Source organism: Notamacropus eugenii, chromosome 6 (assembly GCF_028372415.1).
Source record: "Notamacropus eugenii isolate mMacEug1 chromosome 6, mMacEug1.pri_v2, whole genome shotgun sequence".
Classification (NCBI taxonomy): Eukaryota; Metazoa; Chordata; class Mammalia; order Diprotodontia; family Macropodidae; genus Notamacropus; species Notamacropus eugenii.
Genome location: NC_092877.1, coordinates 214081506 through 214101892, shown reverse-complemented (window position 1 = coordinate 214101892; position 20387 = coordinate 214081506). Strand labels below are relative to the sequence as shown.

Here is a 20387-nt window from a genome sequence, read left to right as displayed (position 1 = left end):
CATTAACTTTATTTTCTAAGTGGCTGTGAGTATGTTAGAATTCTGTGCATTTAAAAAATGGTGTTCTATGTTCTGCAAGTTCTAGTAAGTTTTAAAATGTTTTTTTTTAACTTTGACCCCTTTAAAAGTGCATTTTATTTTAAAAATAGGTAGAGTCACAGAAAATCAGCTTTTAGGTAGTTCTTGCTTTAGGAAAATCTTTATGCCTGCTGGGAAGTGTCAAGATTGACTTATAAAGGAAATATGTCAGAATTGTGGCAATGTCCAGATTTCAGAGAATGTGACTGAGGAAATAAAAAGGAAAGATGAATCATGAAGCAAGGGTTGACTACAACGCTGCAGTGTTAGTGAAGGAAGTTTTCATTTTGAGTCAGAAAAACCATGGAAGGAGGAAAGCAAAGACTGTCATTGCTATATAGAAAGGAGGAAAAAACTTGGATCCAGGAAAACAAAACACTAATTATAACAGATATATAAAGTTATCAGCATATGATATACGAAAGAAGGTACCCAAGGACCATTGCAGATTTTAAAAAATACAAAATTAGCACTCTAAAGTTGCAAAGAAGCTTAGAGAGATTCTAATTAAGTCTCATTTTGCCGCTGAAGAAACAGAGGTAAAAAAAAAGTAATTTACCCAAGGTTACCTGGACAAGCTAATGGCAAAGCCAGGGCTAAAAGCTAATTTCACTGACTCACTTCAACTACATGGTGCCATACTTCCCAGATTTTCTGGGAGAGTTCAGATTAAACAATACAATGTATTCTTTTTAACAGTGCTTGCAAAAATATTATATTTGTCAGATTGCATATTTTAATTTTTGGTTTTGAAATTTTTATTTTTAATGGAAAACATTCAGTACAGAAAAGCCTATAAAACCTATCACACTGTTTAGCATGTAGAGAGGGGACAAAAAGATAATGGAGGGGAAAGGGGGGAAAACTTTGGGGAACACCATTCCTCTCTCCAGTGACCTATAACTATATCATGGTGCTTCTAACACCAATAAAATGTGTTTAAATTTTGTTCCAAAGGGTAATTCTTCATTATTCTCTTCATGGATATATTTTCTTATTCACTTCCCAGTATTAGTAATAAGTTAATGAAGAAAAATCAAAGAGAGTAGCCCAAGTGGATCTTGATTCATATTATTTATCATTTGTTCATGCCATAGAGGTATCTTGACCTATTAAACATGGAAAAGTCACCGTTATTATCTGGTAGCAAATCCCTACCTTGACAATAAAAATACCTTAAAACAAAGTCCAACAAAAGAATGAGCATAGCCAATTCAACCCTATTTCCCTGACAAAACATTACTGTTGCCACATACATACGTATATACGTATATATATATATACATATATATATATGTATATATATATACATATGCACACATATTATACACACACACACACACACACACACACATACACACACACGTATTCCCCTATATTTTTGGCTTTGTCTTTTTTACAATTGACATTCCTTGAAAACAGAAAGCATATCTGTCAGTTTTTCTATAGTGAAAATTCATGATGATATAAGTGGCCAAAGTAGTATTCATAAAAGGGGAAGAGGTAGTGGATAGTAAAAGATTTTAAGAAATCATCCATGCATTCAATGTTGTTGTTTCAGTGTGCAGACATTGGAAATTGGAATACTGGATATCTTCGGTTTTGAGGAATTTCAGAAGAATGAATTTGAACAAGTAAGTAGCATTATTTGGAAGATATATTCCCCTTAATTATGTTTTGTATAATTCAGTTTTGACTGATGAGGATCAAAAAAGGTAAGCTTTGGATGAGGGAAAAAGAAGATATTTAAAATAAGTAGATTACTTTCTTCCAAGATGCCTTTTAAAAATTGTTGCTGTTGCAACTACTATTACTAAGACTAGAGAAGGAGGGAAGGAAGGAAGGAAGGAAGGAAGGAAGGAAGGAAGGAAGGAAGGAAGGAAGGAAGGAAGGAAGGAAGGAAGGAAGGAAAGAAAGGAAGACAATATGATACAATGGAAAGATCACTATGCCTGGAATCTGAAAGGACCTGAATTCATGTTCACTTGCACAAGCTATGGGCACATAAGCAAGTTATTTCTAAACCTTTCTGAAATTCATGCTTTTCATATGAAAAAAGTATGTAAATACTAATAACCACAGTATTATGACTTAGCGCTTATTGTGAGGATCAAGATAATATATGTCATGTACTATTTAAACCCTAAAACATTTTGCAAATGTTTATTTACTATTTAAAAATGTATTGTTTAAAATTATTTTACATTTTAATTTAACATTTAAAATATATTTCAAAATATGATTCCCTCTCTTATCTACCTGTACTGACCCTCAAAAGATTTATATTAGAGCTGACTTTTCCACCAATACCTATATGCTTTCAACAGAGCAGAGCTTGCTAGGTGTTTATATTGAGAATACAATTTGTGGCCTTGGTCACAAGAGACAATGTCTCCCTTCTGACAGGTACAGAAAAGTCTTTAGACTTCCCTCTTTAACATGGCATCAGAGAGGTCATTCAAAGATCTAAAAAATCTAGAATGAAACTTTTCCCTTTAAGGAAGCTTATTTTGGTACTGGAATAAGGTGATTTTACTGCTGTTTTCATATTGCCTTATTCATCTTGCTTGCTGTTAAAATGTTTTAATTAACCACAAATTTTATTATCCCTGAGGTTTGAGGTTTTATGTAACAGAAGGTATAATTCGTTCATCTGAAAAATGAGTAAATAATAAATCCTGAGTGAAACCTGAACATCACTTTCATGAAACTCTGAGTAATTCTCAAGCCTTGATCTGGTTGCCTATAAATGAAGAAATGAAAAGGAACCTTTTTCTGAAAAAAATCTTGCTCTTAGCATTTTTCTTTTGCTCCTACACACAATAGTGTGTAATAGTCATTTAGGAGGATAAATCCCTTTCTCTAGGAAATATCCAAATCTCATCTTACCCACACTGGATTTAGCAAATCCCTATATTTGCATCTGAAGCCATTAAAATATTTTTATTTTTATAGTAATATATTTTAGAAGACTACGCTGCTGACATACTTGAACATCTCCCCATTGCTTAACTCACCCCACATTTCTTTTTTTGTAAGTTTTAATCCAGCATTATTTTTCTAACAATTATGTTTTTTTTTAAAAAAGTGCTTCATTCTTTGAGAAAATAATCGAATGAATTATTTTTGCCTGAATTTGGCACTCCTCCTTGACTAAATTAACCAAATAAACAGAGCTAAATAAAAATATCCAAAAACAAGAAGAAAAAATTTATGACCTTGTCCCTTCTTTACTTTTCCTATTCAGAAAATGAGCTCAGTGTGTTTTTCTTCTCTAATTATTCCTGTTGAGAAGCTTGTCAAAAGGCTAGAATAAGCACAGATTTAAGTAGACAGAAAGTACTATTACTCTGGAACACCACCTCAAATCTCATCACCCTTAAGTAGTTTTATTACATTATCTGCCCACAAGTGCTGATATAAAAAGTTAATTTGTTTCAGCTAAATGAAAATACTAATCAAAGCCCCCCTTCTCTCACTGGTTCATCTCTGCTTTCCCTCACCCACCCACACCCTTCAAAGATTTAAGACAATTCTCAGACTGAATGTCAAATGAAGGAAATGTTTGACAGCTATTTGATTTATCAATGGAAAGAACCATACCGGGTAATTTGTGTTTTAGAATGGATTATTTTGGCCTGAAGTTGACACTCTTCATTGATTAAATTAACCAAAATAACTGTCAACATTTCACTTCATTTTCAAGTAGATACAGAGTGGCTGCCATCTCTTTTATTAGGAAATGGTGTTTTACGAACTTAAAAAAACATTTCCAAATTCACTGACAATAAACCCTCTCTTACTATACCCAAATAGCTAATCAAAAGATCACCTAGATTTGTAGATTTATTCATGGAAGTTTTAAAGGACCCGAGAGGGAAGCCTTGAATGCAGTGCTATGTCTGGTGGGTAATTCCCTCCACCACATCTCAAGAAATAATGATAGCTAGCATTTACATAACTCTTTAAAGTTGACAAAACCTACTTTTCATGTGTTAACTCACTTGATCCTCACCTGAGAGATAGGTGCTATCATCACCCATTGTGCAGATGGGGAAAGTGAGGCAGAGATAAGTTAAGTAACTGACTTGCCCAGGATCAAAGAGCTAGTAAGTATCTGAGTCTTGCATTCAAACTGTCTTCCTGACTTCAGATCTCATCCTCTATCTGCTGTGGCACCTATATGATTCATATAATAACATCCTCAGTTTTGTTTCAGTGATAGAAGGGAACTACCTCTGAGTTACCATATTGTAAGCATAACTGTTTTATTATTTTAAATAATTGTGAGAATTTATAATTCCAAAACATATTTTCCCATAAGAATCTAGAAGAATAAAAAGGACCGCATTAGAGATATCAGTAATGTCACGATAGAGAATATTAAAGATGTATATGTGTACTAACAACCCATAGATTTCTCACTGGACATGACAGCCAAATCTTTATGAAACAGAGGATTTGTTCAGATGAAATGTAGTAGAACCCAGTATTGAGAGAATATTGTAGGAATTTAGAGAGAAAGTCAAAGGTTTGTCAAAACAAAAGCCTGAGCCTCAGAAGTTAAAGCTATGGTTCATTACTCCTGACCCAAGCTTCCTCCAAACTGGCTTTAGGAGAGTTGACAAGGACTTGGAAAGTTTTCCTGCTTACAGGTTGTTTTCTAAAAAACAAAATTTACTGGAACTGTAGGTCAAAAACAGCACAGTTAAACTTAGACTGAGCCGAGACATAAGGGGAAAAACCAGGAGACAGAAAAACGTCTGGTTGACCTGTTTGAGCTCATCTTATAGTGATATAATAGAGTTTCTTTATTGCCCATGTCATCAGAAACATTGAGCAAGTATCTAATTATGCAAATGCTATCTTTGGCATATTGTGCAAAGAGGATGTGAACTTATAGTCTATGACTACTTGGAGTTTACAGAGAGGAATCATTTTGCTTGTAATGTATTAAAATTGCTTGTGGTTACACGAAATGCTTTAAGTATTTGTATTCCATTCACTGGGAAGTAGACACATGGTCTTAAATAAAACTCGACTCTGCCTGAACCTTTGGACAAGAAAACAAGTAACAGTAGGGAAATTTCTTCTTTTGGATTTTCTCTACAAATTTCATGTATATTTTCTAAAATCATAAGTTCACTAATGACCTAAATGTATATTTTTAAAACATTGCAGCTATGCATTTGATAAATAAAATTGAAATCCAAGCAATAAATATCTTTTTTCTGCAAATTTATTAAATTCACTTTTCAGATATTTTAACAAAAGTTACAGTAGGATATCTTCTTGGTAGAAATGTTTCATTCCTTTCTGACAAGGCAGTTTCCTGGTGTGGATTTATTTTTATAGAAACAGACACAGTTAATACTTAAGTAACATAATTTTAATATAAGTGAAACTAATTTAAAATTAATTTAAAATGTTATGGAGCTAAGTATTTCACAGTAACATATTATGTCATTGGGATTTTTTTAAAGGAAAAATAGCCAAAGAAAAATGTATTTGTATTTTTCCAATCCTGATAATGGAAGGAAGCATATCTCTAGAAAAAGTTAACTTTCAAATTTTAAAGTGATTCTTTATAGTAATAATTTTATGCCACAGTAAGACTTATATGTGAAAATATATTATTTAATTGTAAGTAATTGTTGAATTTCAAATTATGTAAGGATATTATAGGCCATTGAGTCCAATAACTACTTAATCAGCAATCTTTTATGATATATTCCCAGTATAAGTAGGCATCCTGATTTCACTTGAAGACCTTAAATAAAGAGAAACACAATTACTAAATAACACTAATTGTTAGGATATTTTGCTTTACGTTTAACTTAAATATCCCTCCATGCAATTTCATTCCTTTGCTCATTGCTGGAGTCCTCTGGAGTCAAGAAAAAAAAGATTTGCTTTCTTCAGATGAGAGCCTTTCAAATGTTAAATGACATTTGTCATGCCTTCCCTGTTTTTTCTTTCCTAAGGTAAACATTTCTAGTTCCTCCAATTTATTTTTATATTACATATCCTCTACCTTATCCAGTACCCTCAAATAGTCACCCTCTAGATTCTCCCCACTTGATTAATGTTCTACTAATATGTTGCTTCCCCAAACTGAACAGACATCTGAATTGGAAAAAAAAATCCAATGGAACTATGTGTTCTAGATACTATATCTCTTTTAATGGAACCTAAGAGTACATCATTTGGAGGGAGAAGGAGATTTCATATACCATTTTTGATTGTAACTGAGCTTGAAATTCATTCCATCTTCCCATCTTTTCTCAAAAGAACTATTGTCTACCCATATCCTAGTTCTAAAAGACATCTCAATCCCTTCCCTGTCCTCCAAACAGTTTCTAATGAGGACTTTTATACTAGTAATTAGCACTTTGTCCCAAGTCACAGATATCCAAGGATTGAGAGGAGGACACGGTATTTCAATCTGGGCAATTATCAGTCATTCTTGTAATGGACAATGTCTTTTGCGCCCTTCCCAAACATGAACTGAAACTCCCGAGATTCTGCCATCATGGCAGCACTGGTCTGGAGCAAACTATTTCCCACCAGCACATCCTCCCATTGCTCTTCCATACTCCTCTACTCCTTTTCTCATCATTTAATTTGTCACAAGTCGTGACTAGTTATGTCTATGATAGAAAGGGAAAGCTACTAATAGAAGTTGATGCTAAAATATAGGACTACGATACAGCATTAGATTTTAGTTTGCTTTGGTGAACTCTAAAAACAGTATTCTATAAAAAATGAACTTTCAATTTATACCATATAAAATTATTCTTATTTTTAGTAGAAACTGAATCCTAAATAATATTTTTGTAGAGCTATACTAATGGATTTTATGTTGGTTAATATAATGACTGGTTCACTTTTCTTAGATGAAAAAAGTAATGTGATATACACCCATGAAGCACTGATAAAAAGAACAATATTTTGAATAAAAGATTATGAAAAATATATATGTACATATATACACACATATACACATGTATCATACATATATACACATACGCACACATATAGTGAATTACGTGAAATGTTTTGAAAATTTATTTCTGCTGAAGTTCTGATATTCATCACTAATGCTACCATTTTATCCCACAATTTAGCTGTTTTCTTAATTTTCCAGTCAATTTCTTAAATTCTAAAATCTCATTTATCTACTTCATAAGAGAGCTTATAAAATGAATTAGATTTATGAAAATATTGGACTTCCTTTATGAGTCTGTGATTTTCTGAGAAGTAGAACTAAAAGTGATGATTGTAAGAATAAATACATACATAATTGATGTATATATTTAAAATTTCCATTATGTCAAGGTCTAATAATAGAGATATATTCTGAATTTTTGATTTTCTATTTATATCTAACTTAAACTTTATTATTTAAATTTCTTACTTAAATATGTCACATAATCTTTTGTTATACATCATTGTTGAATTTGAAGCAAAAATTTTTTTAAATTTGATTCGAATGACAATAATATTAGTATTTGTAGGCCAGTTTAGTTTTGACAAATCGCATCGCATATATTATTGTATTTGCTTCTAGCCCCAAAGCAATCCAGTAAGGTAAGTGCTGTCATTATATAGTGAGGAAACTGAGTCTGAAAAAGGTTAAGTGACTTAACTATTATCACATAGCTACTAAGGGTCTGAAGGAATAGTTGAACTCCAGGATTCCTGACTTCAGTTCCAACAATCCATCCATAATGCCACCTACCCACCACTGTGTTTTGCTTAGTAATTTTCAAATGTTGAAGAAAGAGATGAGGAGAAGGTAGTAGAAGTTGGAAAATGGGAGGTCCAGTTTTTTGAGGAAATTGGTAAGCAAGCTGTAAATTATTTACAGGAACAAAATCAAAAGGTAGAGGCAATACACGTGAGACAGTATTTATATCATTCTTCCAATTTTGACAGGGAAGAGGGAGGCTACAGACATTTACATAGTACCTGCAATGTGCCAAGTATTATGCTAGCTGCTTTGCAAATATTATCTCACTGATCTTCACAACAACCCCATTATGTAGGTGCCATTTTATGGTTAAGGAAACTTAGACAGATAGAGGTTAAGTGACTTGGGTAGAGTCACATAGCCAGTAAGTACCTGCGGGCAGGTTTGAACTCCAGTCTTCCTGACTACATGTCCAATGCTCAGAATCTTACCAATAGGCAAATAGAGTGGAACAGCTCTTGACAATGGGCTAAGGAATAACTAGGAGAAACCAGGTGTGACTTGGGGAAAGAGAAAGAGGTCACAAAAAATATTAAAGGTAAAGTATTAAGAAAGTTTATCTTTAATTGTAATTTATTCCATATGCCTGTTAAGACTTGTGAGAAATGACATGATCCGAGCTTAAAGATAAGTTAGGGGTTTGTGAAAGCAAATATTAAAATAAATGGGTCTTATAATACTAAATATTCAAATTGAACTTAAAGATTGTTTTGTTTTGTTTTATTTTCTCTTCTGATGCCTCATAATGGCGTGGAAGTGATTGAGTTTTGAAGGCTAATGCTAGGAGAGGGAGAGTTCAAGAAGGTTCTACCATGGCATTGTGCATCCTGAGTAATACCTTTGTTTGCTCTTCATGGACCAGTCAAAATATATTGAGTGTGTCACAACAAATTTGGCTGCTTAATGAATGATTTGGAGTGAAGAGGAGAATGGATAAATATATAATATGACCCTTAGTCCTGTCAGTCCTCTTTCACTTCCATAGTGATGATGGAAGAGTACAGAAAAAAGGGCAGGACATGTTAAGCATTATGCAATTTTTCATAATATGTAAAATTATTCACTTAATTCTTTGTCTTCTTCATGTGAGATATTTGTACGATAAACAAGTTGACGCATGAATACAGGATTGAGACATATCCATATTAATAGTGTAACTTCTTGAAAAGGAAGAAATAAAAAATAATGTAGCTGTGCAGAAAGACAACTCATAATTCTCCTCCTCCCCCAACAATAAAAAAAAAAGTTTTGTATGCTCAAAGACACAGGACATGTCATTTCATGGAATATTTACCTTGTATTATTATAGTAAGAGTAAGTAGATCTATGAAGATAATAATATATAGCACCATCTGTTGCAGAGGAGAGATGAGGGAAAATGTCCTATGAAGACCCTGAGAAAATATGCCAAATCTGAAGGCAATATGTCCCTTGAAATTTGACAGCTTCTATGTGAAGATGTTCACAGGAAAGGATAATAAAAATGTTTTTAGAAATTTGAGGTCTTAAAGACTGGGTCTACAATTTTTTCTTTCCTTAGTATTTAGCATGTAGGGTGCTTGCTGAATGAATGAATGAGTAGATGAGTGACTAGATAAATGACTGGTTTTCATTGAAGAAATGAATTAGACTAAAAGAATATAGGTTAATTAGCAGTTTCACATTTATATATCATGAGTGCATTTGAGAAGGTACATGTGGAAAGCATTGCACAAAAACATACACATATAGAATTGGATTTATTTTTATTGATAGGAAAAATCTAGTTACCCATATAGCAAACATTTTAGGATTAGCTGATGATGAGTTGTTAGATTTCCAGCTGTGTGATAAATAGACTATAAATACCACCAAATTTTAAAAAGTATAAGATACAGCATGCAGTTAACAAAAAAGATCCAACTCATCTGTTTATACATGTTTTTGAATGAAAACTGAAAAAATGACAAAAGAGAAACACTGATTCATTATCAGTATTTCTTAGAAAAGGTTAATTAACATATATAGTCAACACACAAAAAAGAGGCCAAAAGACTAAAATAGCTCCCATTAGCTAATGCCTGATTTCCCTACCAAACAGAGAGGCAAGGCTGCCAAAGCAAACATCGGTTTAGAGTACAGTGTTACTTTCAAAATGCTATACAGCGTGATGGTGAAAGATTATGGGCAACCAATTCAACCGCAAAATATTTCCTTTTAGAATACTGAATTCACTCCAAGGTTCAACTTATGTGCCATGTCCTACAAAAAGACTGCGAAGATCTCTCTGCCCCCAGTTACTAGTGAACTGTCCCTACTCAAATTATCATTTATATGCTTACTTATGCATATTGTATCCTTCTAAATGTAAGCTACTTGAGATCAAGAAACATCTTTCATCTTACCATTATTTCCGCAATTTCTAGCACGATGATATCTTAGAGTAGATACTTAATAATATATTTTCATTAGATTGAGAAAAATTTTCTGCTGTGTGACCCAACTAAACCAGATCATCAGATAGTATTTTAGATAAAACCAAGAGGACAAAAAACAGATATGAAATGGAACAGTCTATTAGCATTTCTTTAATGTTGTATTCTCATTAATGAAGACAATTTGGATTTCATTATCTAATTATCCAATGTGCTACGTGATGATAGTGGCAATAGAACTTAAAGTCAGAAGAATAAAAGGACCTGATTAAATATGGAAGAGAGCTATGCTAGAGGAAAGTTTGTTTCGTGGTATTTCAAAGAGAATATTGAAAGAGAAGGGAAAAGATGAATCAATCAATCAACAAACATCAATTAGGATCTACTATATACCCGACTTTGTGCCAGGTGCAGGGGTATTAAATACAAAAGAGAAAAAAGAAAGTGAGAGAGTGAAAGAGGGAGACAGAGAGGAAGGGGAGAGAGAGAGAGGGAGAGAGAGAAAGAAACAGAGAGAGAAACACACACACAGAGAGAGAGAGAGAGAGAGAGAGAGAGAGAGAGAGAGAGAGAGAGAGAGAGAGAGAGAGAATCCCTTTCAAAAAAGTTTGTAGTCTTTCAGTGGAGATTGCATGCATATATGCTAGGACACATAAAAAATCCACAGTAACTACAAGGTCATTAAGCATCAAGTAATTAGACAGTTGAACATTCCAGTTTGGGGGAATAAGGAATGGCTTTCCATAGAAGGTAAAACTTAGCATTTTGAAGGAAGATACAGATTCTTTGAGAAAGAGGAGAAGATGTGTATTTCAAAGATGGAGGTCAGTCAGTGTGCAGAGGTATGGAGACAGGAGATGTATCACCAAATATAAGGAAAATAGTGAGGACTAGTTTGCCTGGACACTATAGTGTAGGAAAGCACATAATACAATGAGGTTAACTGGACTGTGAAAGATTTTAAGAGACAAAAAGAAGAATCAATTTCTTATTCTAGAGGTACCAGGGAGCTACTGGAATTACTGAGTAGGAAATTACTGGAGTTCATGAATAGGGAAGTAATATAGTCATGAAAGTTATCCTCAGCAAAGTCTAAATAAAATATTTTTCTTTTGATAGATAGGGAATCAATAGATAGGGAACCTCAGCTCTTGGAAGGCTCCTATTTATAGATCTGCTGGTAACATTAAGCCTTAGAATGGTACAAAATCTTTTCAGTAAAATTCATAGACTTTCAATAGAAATGATTTTTAAAATTGGCAAAACATCAACCAAAATTAAGACAATCAGTTTACAGAAACCCTGTTCAATGAGTTCATTAGCACCTTTTTCTTGAAAATTGACTCTAGATGCTTAAAAAACTGGACTAGGACTAAATAGCAAGTGAAAAGGAGTTGTTTTGCATTTGGGGAACTATAGAAAACTTACAATGACCTCAAGCTCTTGACCACTACTCAAATACATCTTTTTTAACCATAAAATTTTCCTGGTGATCTTATATAGCTGTGAATCATAGTATCAACAAAGACTTACAAGGGAGAGGGGACACAAAAGACATCCTAAAGATTTGTATGACCAGTGTAGACAATGAACCTATCACAGAGCAAGCATTAGTTTAACTGAAATATTAAAAGAAAAAAGTATAGACTATGCGGCACCATTTTTTTAAATGCTATTACTCTAGAGCAACTAGTTGGTGCAGTCGATAGAAATTGGTTTGAGAGTTAAGAAGTCTTGAATTCAAATCTAGTCTAGCCTCAAAGAGTTACTGGTTGTGTGACCTTAACTGCTATGTGCCTCAGTTTTCCCAATTGCAAAATAGGGATTATAGTAGAACTTTTAGAGGATCAAGTATAATAATATTTGTATAATGCTTAGCACATGACCTGGTACTTAATAAATTCTTGTTCCTTTTTGTACAAAAGCGTAAGTTAATAGAATGGTTTATGTCTGTCTTTTTTGAGTTTTCATACTAGAAAAGACTTAACTGTTGATCTTTAGTTACCCTAAAAAGTACTAGTGATTGTCTGGCTATAAGCATAGCATCTAGCAGAAGCAAATTTATTTCAAAAATTGGGCTGTTCTTGAACCCCTTATGCCATTTCTATTCATAGAAATACATGTGTGTACATACATACATGTCCATACATTTATATGTATAGATATGTATAATTTTTGATATATCTGTTTATATATAATTTTAGGTATATATATATACATATATATGTATATATATATATATAAAATTTCAAGTATAAATATTTATGTTGAACAATAAAACAGCACTTGATAACTTCCTTGTCCCCTTACCTCCAATCTCTCCATTCCTTTTGCCCCATATACTCCATGATCCAATGACACTGGACTCCTGCTATTTCTTGAATTTGACATTCTACCCTCATACTCTGGACATATTTACTTTCTGCCTCCTATACCAAATAGTTTTCTGCCTTCTCATCGTTTCCTCCTGGCCTGAGTAAATACTCATTAGCTACTTTACACATCTATCAATTGTTTCCCTCTTCTTGTTTTAAAGATCACTCTCAGAACCTGTTCTGCAGAAACCAAGAACACAATGCATAGGGGAAAATTTATGGCAATATGAATACTTTTATATTTCTTGGATATTTTTCCTCCTAAAATTAACAGGTATCTTTAATTGACTTTGGGTTCAATAAGAAAACTGTAACGTTTCCAAACACATTTTCTTGTAAGATTCTTGGCTATCTTCTAATGGAAGTGGCTATACAACATCAAGGCAGATAGTTTAAAAACACATGTACACAAGATCAGAATTCCTGATTGCAATTGCTTGCTAGCCTTGTATTTAATGGACTAGAGGCATTTTCCCCTTATTTTAAACTAGTTATTTGGGCAATGGATAGATTCATCTATAACTGTCTTCATCCTAATGTTAGTCTGCACTTTTAAAGTTCATCCTGTGATGCAGCTTCTATGTTAGAACTTTTGTAGGTCAAACAGTGAGAGCCAGAACTGAAAGCATCCCTTTGAACAATTTAAAAGAGAAGAAAGAAAAAAATAAAACTTTTTGAGTTGAATTTTTCAGATGTACACTTTACTTCAAAATGATTTTGAAGCACAGTTCACTTTGAACTACATAATTGTGTTCCCAGTGATTCACTTTAACACTCAGCCTTGCTCTCCCCTGTTAGACATATAAATGTATATTTAGTTTCAAGCAGCACCTCTGAAATAAAAGGCTACAAGCTGAAAATCACTCCACAGTCTACTTGATTTCATATCAAGCCATATTTTTTCCCTACAGGATTTTAATAAATTACAGAAAGGACATTTTCAGAAAGGAAAGAACATGATGTACAGTAATAGGTACCAATACACTGCAAGCATTTTCCCTTTGTCACAAAAACTAACCACTGTTGGATGTTTCTATTGAAAAAAGGCTCGGAATGAGTTAAAGTAGTTAGCTGTTTTTTATACTATTTCATCTCAAGGAGGTAAGAAACTGGAATATTTCACCCCAGTATATTCTGAAGAGAAAGCTCTGCTGAAAAAGTTATGGAAGGAGGGATTAATTCTGTCTGAAATTCCATCAGATAGTATCCAACCTAACTTCAGCTCACCCTAATCTACATTTTGAAAAAAAAATTAGTATTGTTGGGTTTTTTTATTGTTTTACCACCAGAATTGTTTTTGGATATGTCCTTCCATACCCCAGAAATGATCCTTCCTTTGTAACCAAGAAAAAAACGATAAAATCGATGGATACAGTGACTGGGGCAATTGAAGTAAATATTTTGCATCTTAATCCTTTCAAACTGGATGTCTCAGAAACATCTCCAACCCAATATGTCCAAAATTGAGCCCATCTTTCCCTTTAAATTCTGAAAACCTTCCCTCTTCCAAATGCCCTATCCTTCCCATCTTACCTATTTGTAATCTTGGCATTATCCCCAGCTGTTCACTCTCACTAACCCACATTTCCAATCAGTTGCCAAATCTTATTATTTCTAATTTCACAGCATTTCTCACATTTAACCCATTCTCTCTGCTTACACACTAGTCTATTTTCTCATTCAGGGCCTCATCACTTGTCACCTACATTATTAGAACATCCTCTTCATTGAGCTCCCTGCTTTGTATCTCTCCCTACTCCATCTTGCACACTGCCAAAGTGATTCTCCTTAACTGCACATCTTAGCATGTTCACTCCCTACTCAACTCTAATAGCTCCTTATTAACATTAGAATTACATATGAACTCCTCTGTTTATCTTTAAAGACCCTTCACAATTTCCAGTGCCTAGATGGCAGAGGAAGGAACCCTTTGAAGTCCTTCCAAACTCCCCTCCGAATAACTAGAAAACTGACTCAGAATTGGTGTAAGAGCAGGGAAGCAGTTTGTCAACCTGGCAGGAAAGGTCTGTCTTCCTGGAGGAGAAGGGGAGTGAGGTCCATGAGCAGCAGCAGCAGCAACCTCATCACAGTAGGCCTACAGTAAGGCTTCAAGCCTGGGGTAATCCACCAGCAAGGTCTCGCCCCTCTGCCAACCAGTAGCCCCCTAGGCAAGTGAGCAGTCTATGCAGCACAAGACCCCACCCCAGTGAACCCACCCTCAGCACAAGCTTCCAGCTAGGCATTGACCCTACAACTGATCAGTAATGAAACCATGCCCTGGGGCTGACCAACATCAAGACCTCACCCATGGGGCCTAGACCCAATGAGAGCCTTTTTCCATAGCAACCCAGCAGCAAGACCTCATCCCTGTGGCAGACCAGCAACAAGAACCTTAGTCCAGGGCCAGGCACCAGAAAGAATCTGTCACCATAGCAAGCCAGAAGTAAGGCCCCCCACTCCAGGACCAGGTTAGCAGTTAAATCCATACCCAGGAGAGATCAACAGGGAGGCCCTATGCTTCAGTACAAACCAGAAGGGAAGCCCATCCTCCAGTGAAAGCAAGAAGCAAAGCTTTGAAGCTCAATGAAAGCCAACAGTAAGCCCCAAAGTCCCCACACAAAAACCTTGGGTCCATGAAAGACCAGAGTCCAACTCTCATAACAAAAACACCAAGTCACAAAAAAGGAAGAAAAAAATGACAACAAACAAATAAACAACAAAAAAGAGCTTGATTGTAGAAATTTACTATGGTAATAGGGAGGTTTGAGGTATAAACTTTGAAGAGGACAATAGTGTCAAGATGGCTACATTTTAAGCCTAAAAGAAAAATGTAATTTGATCTCTGGACCAAAAAGAGTTCCTGGAAGAGTTTAAAAAGGATTTTTACAAGCACATTAGAGAAGTAGAAGAGTAGTGGGAAAATAAATGAGAGTAATGCAAGAGAATGATAAAAATAGTATCAATAGCATGAGAAAAGATTTAGAAAAATTATTGAGGAAAACTAACTCTCTAAAAAATAGAACTGGCCAAATAGAAGAAGTAAAAAAACTTCACTGAGGAAAATAATTCTGTAAAAATTAGAATTGAACAAGTGGAAACTAATGCCTCCATGAAGACCTCAAAATAAAAAAAAAAGGAAAAAATGTGAAATTTCACATTGGAAAAAGAACTGACCTAGAAAATAGATCCTGGAGAGATAATATAAGAATTATTGGAGTACCTGAAAACCGTAAAATAAAAGCCAACTAGAAAACATCTTTCAAGAAACTATCAAAGAAACCTGCCCTGATGTATCAGAACTAGTGGACAAAATAGAAATGGAAAGAATCCACTGATCACCTCCTGAAATCCCAAACTGGAAACTCTCAGAAACATGACAGCCAAATTCCAGAGCTCACAGCTCAAGGAAGAAAATATTACAAACAGCTAAAAAGAAAGAATTCAAACATTGTACATGCATAGTCAGGATTACACAGGATATAGTGGCTTTCGCATTACAGAACTGGAGAGCTTAAATATACAGGAAAGTAGAGGAGTTAGGATTACAACCAAGAATCACCTACCAAGCAAAATTGAATATAATCTTTCAGGGGGAAAATGGATATTTAGTGAAATAGAGGATTTTCAAACATTTCTAATTAAAAGACCAGAGTTGAACATAAAATTTGACTTTCAAATACAGGACTCAAATACATAAAAAGGTAAAAAAGAAGCAAGATAAAACATAAAAAAAGTTAAAATCTTTATATTTCTATACAGAAAGATAATATCTGTACTTCTTAATTTTATTAGTATAAGAACACTTAGAAGGGGTATATGTAGAGAGAGGGTATGGATATAAGGTGACTTTGATGGATGATAGCCCAAAACAAACAAAATAAAAAATAAAGAGATGAGAAGGAATATTGAACTAGAAGGGGGGATTAAATGGTGTAAATTATTACACATAAAAGAGATATAGAAGAGCTACTATAGTGGATGCAAAGATGGGGGGGGGTAAACACAACTTAAATCTTACTCTCACTGAAATTGCCTCAAAAAAGGAATAATATATATGTGCAACCAAATATAGAAATCTATAAGGAATTAAAAATGTATGGGGATAATTGAAAGGGGGGAATGATAAAACTGAAGGAATACTGGAGAAAGTAGTGATCAAAAGTAAAACACTTGTGACGAGGGAATGAGTGAAGGGTAAGAGAGAGAGAGGGGATAAACAAGTGAAAAAATAGCAAGAAAGAAATACACAGTTATCATAACTATAAATGTGAATGGGATGTACTCACCCATAAAATGGAAGTGAATAGCAGAATGGATTAAAAACCAGAATCTCAAAATGTATTGCTTACAATAAACACATTTGAAGCAGAGAGATATGCAGAGGACAAAGGTAAGGGATAGAAAAGAATCTATTGTGCTCTAGCTGAAGCAAAGAAAGCTGGGGTAGCAATCATTATTTCAGGCAAAGTAACAGTAAAAAATAGACTAATTAAGAGATAAAGAAGGAAACTATATCTTGCTGAAAGGTACCATAGATAATGAAGTCATATCATTATTAAACATATGCACCAAATGGCATTAGCATCTCACTTTTTGGAGGAGAAGGTGAATGAGTTACAGGAGGAAATAGATCTCTGGAGAAAATTGAATGAGAATTGAAAGAAATATACCTTTTTCTCAGAAGTACATGTTACCTATAGAAAATACCTATAGAAAAATTGATCATGTCTTCACGGCCAAAGGCAGGAAAGTAGAAATAGTAAATACATCCTTGTCAAATCATAATAAAGTAAAAATTATATTCAATAATGAATAATTGGAAGAAAGTGCAAAAATTTATTTGAAATTAAATAACCTAACCCTAAAAAGTAAATGAATACAATACAATAAGACAATATCAAAATATGTGGGATGCAAGCAAAGCAGTACTTAGGGGAAAAATTTATTCATGCAAGAATTTAGAGATTGAACGTGCAAAAAAAAAAAACTAAGAAAAATAATGAGTTAAAAATCCTCAGTTAAACACCAAATTGAAAATCCTGAAATCAAAGGAGAGATTAATAAATTGAAGGTAATGAAATCATTGAACTAATAAATAAAACTAGAAGATGGTTTTATGAAAAAATAGATAAATCTTTGGTTAATTTGGTTTTTAACAGGAATGAAAAAAACAAATTACTAGTATCAAAATGAAAAGTCTGAATTCACCACTAATGCAGAGGAAAGTAAGACAATTGTTAAGAGGTATTTTTCCTAGTTATATGCCAATAAAGTGAAATGGATGAATATATTAAAAAATTTAAATTACCCAAACTAACAGAAGCAAAAATGAAACACTTAACCTAATATCAGAAAAAAGAAATTGATAAGCCATCAGTCATTTTCCTAAGAAAAAATCCCAAGGGCCCCAAACTAACAGAAGCAAAAATGAAACACTTAACCTAATATCAGAAAAAAGAAATTGATAAGCCATCAGTCATTTTCCTAAGAAAAAATCCCAAGGGCCCCAAACTAACAGAAGCAAAAATGAAACACTTAACCTAATATCAGAAAAAAGAAATTGATAAGCCATCAGTCATTTTCCTAAGAAAAAATCCCAAGGGCCAAATGGATTCACAAACAAATTTTACAAAACATTTAAAGAGCAATTCATCCCAAAACTATCTAAAGTGTTTGAAAACAAATAGGCAAAGGAGTGCTACCAAATTCCTGTTACAACACAAATATGGTGATGATCGTTGTGTTCATCCTTCATTGCAGAATACCATGCCATCAAAGAAATGATGGCACGACTTGCACTTGACTTTGTTTTGAGTGAGGGAGGGCTCTGCAAGGTCACCAGTCTCATTTTTCCTCCAGAGCCATCTGAATCCAGTGACCTGATATTCTTCAAGATGTGCATGGTGATGATACCTAAACCAGAGAGAGCCAAAACAGACAAAGATAATTATAGACCAATTTTCCTAATGATTATTGATGCAAAAATTTTAAATAAAATACTATCAAAGAGAATACCTCAACATATCACAAGGATCTTACAGTATAACCATCTCAGATTTATAACAAAAATGCAAGGTTAGTTCAATATTAGGAAAACTATCAACATAATTGACCATGTCAGTAATAGAGCTAACAGAAATCATATGATTATTTCAATAGATGCAGAGAAAGACCTTGAAAAAATTCATTACTCATTCCTATTAAAAACACTAGTTATCATAGGAATAAATGGTGCTTACCTTAAAATAAATATTTATCTAAAACCATCACCAAGCATTATTTGTGATAAGGATAAGCAAGCCTTCCCAATACAATCAGGGAATGAAGCAAGGATGCCCATTATTGCATCTATTATTTAATATTGCACTAGAAAAATATTGCTGTTACTGTGTACAACATTCACGTGGTTCTGTTCACTTCATTATGTGTCAGTTCATGTAAGTCTTTCCAGGTTTTTTTCTGAAATCATCCTGCTTATCATTTCCTCTAGTACAATAATATCCCATTGTAATCATGTACCACTGCTTCTTTATCCATTCCTCAATTGATGTTATCCCTTTGATTTCCAATTCCTAACCACAACAAAAAGAGCTGATTATATATGTGTGTGTGTGTGTGTGTGTGTATGTATGTATGTATACAAATTAGTCCTTTTCTCCTTTTTTTGAATGTCTTTGGGATATAGACTTAGCAGTGGTATGCACAGTTTTATAGCCTTTTGAGGATACTTCCAAATTGTTCTCTAGAATTATTGAATCACTTCACAACTCTACCAATAGTACATTATTGTCCCAGTTTTCCCACATCCCTTCCAACAACCAACATTTTCTTTTTCTTTTCACATTAGCCACTTTGAGAGATATGAGGTGGTACCTCAGAGTTGTTTTAATTTGCATTTCTCTAATCAATAGTGATTTAAAGCATTTTTCATATGACTATTGCTAGTTTTGATATCTTTGTCTTAAAATGGCCTGTTCATATTCTTTGACCACTCATCATTTGGGGAATGACTAGTATTATTTTTTTTATAAATTTGACTCAGTTCTCTATATATTTGAGAAATGAGGACTTTATCAAAGAAACTTCTCACAAATCTTCCCTCCCCATTTTCTGTTTTCCTTATAATTTTCATTGCATTATTTTTGTTTGTGCAAAAATTTAATTTTATATATCAAAATTATCAATTTTACATTTTTAGTACTTTCTGTATCTTCTTTTATCCTAAATTCTTCCATTTTTCATAAATCTGACAAACTATTCTATTCTCTATTAATTTGCTTATGATATCGGCCTTTAAATCATGTACCCTTCTTGACTTTATCTTAGTATATAGTATGAGATGTTGGTCTATAAAAAATTTCTGCCCTACTGTTTGCCAATTTCCCCAACAGGTTTTGTAAGATAAAATTTTGTTCCAAAATATTGGATCTTTGGATTAATCATGTACTAGATTGCTATGGTCATTTATTGTAATATAATTTGTATCTAATCTATTTCACCACTCCACCACTCCATTTTTTTTTATCCAATACCAGATTATTTTGATAATTACTACTTTATAAGGCAGTTTGAGATTCAATAGGACTAGAATACATTCTTTCACATATTCTTTTTGTTGATTCCCTTGATAACCTTGAGCTTTTGTACTTCCATATGAATTTTGTTATTTTTTTTAAGATCTATAAAATAATTGCTCATAGTTTGATTGGTGTAGCAGTGAATCAATAGATGAAGAATATTACCCACCTCCAGAGAAAGAAATAATAC

General features: G+C 33.5%; 1 protein-coding gene across 1 annotated transcript in view; it reads left to right on the top strand.

Moving 5' to 3' along the window:
• Positions 1-20387, top strand: part of MYO16 (myosin XVI) — an 884880-nt gene that overhangs the window by 623128 nt on the left and 241365 nt on the right. Inside the window, exon 23 of the mRNA XM_072621988.1 lies at positions 1640-1712. Coding sequence (XP_072478089.1) covers positions 1640-1712 — 73 coding nt within the window. The remainder of the gene's footprint in view (positions 1-1639; positions 1713-20387) is intronic.